The 4,527-nt window shown below is 44.5% G+C and overlaps 1 protein-coding gene across 1 annotated transcript in view; it reads right to left on the bottom strand.

Annotated features, from left to right (window-relative positions):
- Nucleotides 1-1,334: 1,334 nt before the first annotated feature.
- Znf260 (zinc finger protein 260) overlaps nt 1,335-4,527 on the bottom strand; it is a 39,127-nt gene continuing 35,934 nt past the window's right edge. The window contains exon 4 of the mRNA XM_021221843.2: nt 1,335-2,196. Within this exon, the coding sequence (XP_021077502.2) occupies nt 1,414-2,196 (783 nt within the window). The 3' untranslated portion in view covers nt 1,335-1,413. The remainder of the gene's footprint in view (nt 2,197-4,527) is intronic.

Here is a 4,527-nt window from a genome sequence, read left to right as displayed (position 1 = left end):
ACACACACACACACACACACACACACACACACTCCATCATTTGAGTGTGAGTAGTAGGATCTATAGGCTTTGGGTAAAACTGTGTTTTTTCCACCCACTTCTAATTTCAACAGTCTTATAGGTTTTCCAGTGTTGAGCAAAGGAAATGTTGAATGCTGTTTCTCTAATACTTTTCGAATAAGGTCTTAACTGTGGTTGAAGGCAACCCCAAGTCTATCACATTATAATATCAAGATCTGGCTGCAGCTAAACACCTCTGCTTATACACTCTACTCTTGGTCCCATTTCCCCAATAATACTTCCCCAAGTTCCCTTCTAACTCGATTTCTGTGGGGGGGGGGGTCTGTTAATGACTGTTTTGCCTGCTTGTATGTATAACCTCATGAATGCCTGGTTCTTGCAGAGGCCAGAGGGCAGCACTGGATCCCCTGGAACTGCCATTACAGCCAGTTGTGAGCCACCAAGTGGGTGCTGGGAACTGAACCCAAGTCATCTGCAAGAGCATCAAGTCCCCTGTAACTGCTGAGCTTCTCTTGATCCAGTCCAGAATTCTGTCATTTGAACCACTATCATATTGGGGATATTTGTAGTTGTTTCTTTTCTGAATAAAATTATCTCATGCCATGGAAGTTTTGAATCACACGGTACTATCTACCAAAGCTGACTGAATATACATATGCCCCAGGACTCAGTGACTCCACTCCCTGAATATACACAGAACGCATAGTAAGCAGTAAACAGTGTAAGAGGTCACCAGCAGCAGGGTGGGTAAGAGATATATGTGATGGGATTCTGTGTAGAATAAAAATAAACAAACTTCTACCCATGCACTCATGACTGTTTCACAGAACACATAGTAACAATCCAATTTTATATAAAGGTTTATAATGTGTAAAACCTAGCTTATATTTTTAGAAGTCAGAGCTGTGGTTAAATTTGAGGGGGCAACGACTAACTTTTATTCCACATGGACACGTTGCATTTGGTCAATGGTCTATTACTGATTCAGAAAGGAATGTATGTACTGAAATTAAAAAGCAAAGTTAAACATTTATAGCATTTTATCAGAGGTCAGTGTAGTCTACTGAATCTAGTGATTAAAATATGAAGCTTCATTTTCAAATTATTTTTTGTCATTTAGTTTATGCAGTATCTGTGTGTGATAGGTTACCAAGTAGTAAATGGAGAGAAGCTGAAAGCACTCAGTATCAAAAAACCAAAAACCAGAAAACAACCCCAAATCTGCCAGTTGTGGTGGCATAGACCTTTAATCCCAGCACTTGGGAGGCAGAGGCAGGCAGATCTCTATAAGTTTGAGACCAGCCTGGTCTATGCACCAAGTTCTGGGCCAGCCAAGTCTACATAATGAGACACTGCCTCAAAAATATAAATAAATAAACAAAAGCACACCACTCACTGAAATCTCATGGTTTCTGCCTTGTGAGTTTTCTGGTGGGTAACGAGGTTCGATTTACAGCTAAAGAATTTCCCACACTCTTGACATTTATAGGGTTTCTCTCCTGTGTGAGTTTTCTGGTGGCGAATGAGGTTTGATTTCCTACTGAAGGCTTTCCCACACTGGGGACAGCCGTTGGATTTTTCTCCTGTATGTATTCTGTAGTGCACAGTGAGGATTGCCTTCTGGCGGAAGGACTTTCCGCAGTCACTGCAGATGTAGGGCTTCTCCCCAGTGTGGATCCGCTGATGGAGGGTCAGGGTTGTCTTCTGGCAGAAGGACTTCCCGCACTCATTGCAGATGTAGGGCTTCTCCCCCGTGTGAGTCCTCTGGTGCACCGTGAGTGTGGTCTTCTGGATAAATGCCTTCCCACACTCTGTGCACTGATAGGGCTTCTCCCCTGTGTGAGTTCTCTGATGGTCGATTAGGTATGACTTTTTTCCAAAGGCACTGCCACACTGAGTGCATTCATAGGCTTTCTCCCCCGTGTGTGCCTTGTGGTGCCTGGTGAGGGTTGCCTTCTGCCGGAAGGACTTCCCACAGTCCACACAGAGATAGGGTTTCCCTTCAGTATGTGTTTTTTCATGGAGTGTCAGCGCCGTCTTCTGTCGGAAGGCTCTCCCACACTGACAGCAGATGTAGGGCTTCTCCCCTGTGTGGATCCGCTCATGCTCGATAAGGTAGGACTTCCTTCTAAAGTTGTTCCCACAGTAAGGACACTGGAAGGGCCTCTCGTCCATCTGAGAGCTGGGTTGCATAACAAACACTGACTTTCTGCAAAGGAGCTCCCCATATTTGCTGTATGAAGAACATTTCTTTTCCATAAGATTATGTGGATGAATACCAAGGTCTGACTTTTCAAAAAAAGCGATGTCATCTTTACTGTAGTTGAAGTTCCCGCCTCCTCTGTGAGCTCTGTCATGTGGAAATTCCACTCCTGTCATGAGGAAGGAGCTGTCACATTTCTTGTACTCAAACCTCTGCTCTGGAGTCTGAGTCTTCTGGTGCTGAGCGAGCTCCCATTCAGAGGTGAGATCCTTTCCGATTTGTTTATGGATGGTCGAGGCAGGATGCATTTTCTCCTGCTTCGAAGTCAGGATTGATCCCTCCCATTCTTTACTGCCACCCGACTTCCCCATTGCAGGGTTTATATCTCTACTGATGAATTCTGAGATATTTTTCAAAACTTTCCCATCAGATTTATACTCAAATAGCGCTTTGGAAACAATACGGTTCTTGCCTAGGGTTTCCCCATAAACGCTGCTTCTCTCCTTAATTAGCTTCTTGTGCTTGATGATTACGATCGATTTAGGAGGCTTGTCCTGGTAGTCACTGAACTTCACCAAAACTTCTTCCTCTTCTAGAAAAGAACGTAATTAGTTAGCAATAGTTCAAGTATATATGTGTATATATAAATACAGTGGATATATAATTGAAAGAACCCATGACATCTCATTATTGTGGTTTACAAAAAGGATAGATTAAGTGTTATGTTCTATAATGATACATTATATGAATGTCAAAAAAGTTACACATCTCCCATGCCAACAATAAAGGACCATCAGCCCTGGGCTGGCCCTCCCCCACCGGTCACGAATTAACAGAAGGCTTTACAGCCCTGTCTTCAGCAGGATCTCACGGAGGAATTTTCTTGAGGTCTCCCCAATGACTCCAGCTTGTGTCGTGCTGACATAAAACTATCCAGTATAGCCTTAAACTTGCTATGTAGCCAAGGATGAACTTGGGATTAGTTTTTTAAATTATATGTGTGCACATGCGTATGCGTGCACATCTGCACATACATGTGCATGTAGTGGTCAGAGGACAATTTGTGGGAACTGGTTCTCTCCTTCCACCATAGAGTCCTGGGAAATGAACTCAGGCCTTCAGGCTTGGCAGCAAGAGCATTACTGACTTATCCTTCTGGTCCCCCTCTCAAGTGCTGGGATTACAGGCCTCTGGTCTCTTTGGTTCTGTTTCTCCCATAGGACCTTTGGCTATGAAAATGATTTCCTGTGTTCCTCTGTCCACTTCCTTTATTGCTGGAGTGATGCTAGTGAGGGGGGCGTGGCTGCACGCTGGGCCTCCAGAACCTCTCCCATGCCCTCATTCCTACCTCTTCCTTTACTCCCATCTTTCTTGTCTTCAGTTCCCTTGAACCCACTGCTATATCCTGCCTCAATTCTCACCCCACTCTCCACCCACGCTAGAACTCTCGCATTCCACTCTAGCTCCTACAAGTACCTAGGTCTCCCAACCCCTGCTGGAAACACATAAAGAACTCAGGAGTACCAAAGAGTTGTCTGGGAAACAAAAGGCTTTTTGGAAGGGAACAGTTTTAACTGAGGTGGGGTCTGGAGACATATAGATGGCCACAAGAGGTCTCTTCAATTGCTTCCATCCACCTGGCTGGATCACACAGTAAGAGGAACTTCAGGGGTAAAGCATTTGCCTGGCATACATAAAGTGCTCTGGATTCCATCCATAGCATCAGAAATACTTTCACATATCAAAGCAAATAGATATATACTATACAGAAAAAAAATGGGTGTATGACCGTATTTTTAAGTGTATAGTTCAGAGATGTGAGCTACAGTCACATTTCATGCAGTCATCACCACTGTCTGGGCTCTAAAACTCTTCATCTTTCAAAACTGAAACCCTGCCTGGTGAGGTGTTTCACGCCTTTGATCCCAGCACTCAGAGGCAGAAGTCTGAGGTCAGCCTGGTCTACATAGTGAGTTCCAGAACAGCCAGGGCTACACAGAGAAACCCTATCTCAAAGGAAAACAAACAAACACCCCTGCACCCCTTTACAACATGGAATTACCCACGTTCCCAGGCATCCATTATTGTGGCATCTCTGTGATCTTTATTAGGGATTCATTGTTTTCTTATGAAGCATTAGAGATCAGGCCCAGGTCCTCAACTGTATTATGTGCTTTAGCCCTGAGCCGGCTCTCCAGCCCCTCCCACCCCCACCCCCAGCACTTTTATATCTATGACATACCTAGGTACCTCTGACCCCTCCCCCCCAGCACTTTTATATCTATGACATACCTAGGTACCTC

This window comes from Mus pahari, chromosome 1 (assembly GCF_900095145.1).
Source record: "Mus pahari chromosome 1, PAHARI_EIJ_v1.1, whole genome shotgun sequence".
NCBI classification, from domain to species: Eukaryota; Metazoa; Chordata; class Mammalia; order Rodentia; family Muridae; genus Mus; species Mus pahari.
This window is presented reverse-complemented; position numbering and strand designations above follow the sequence as displayed.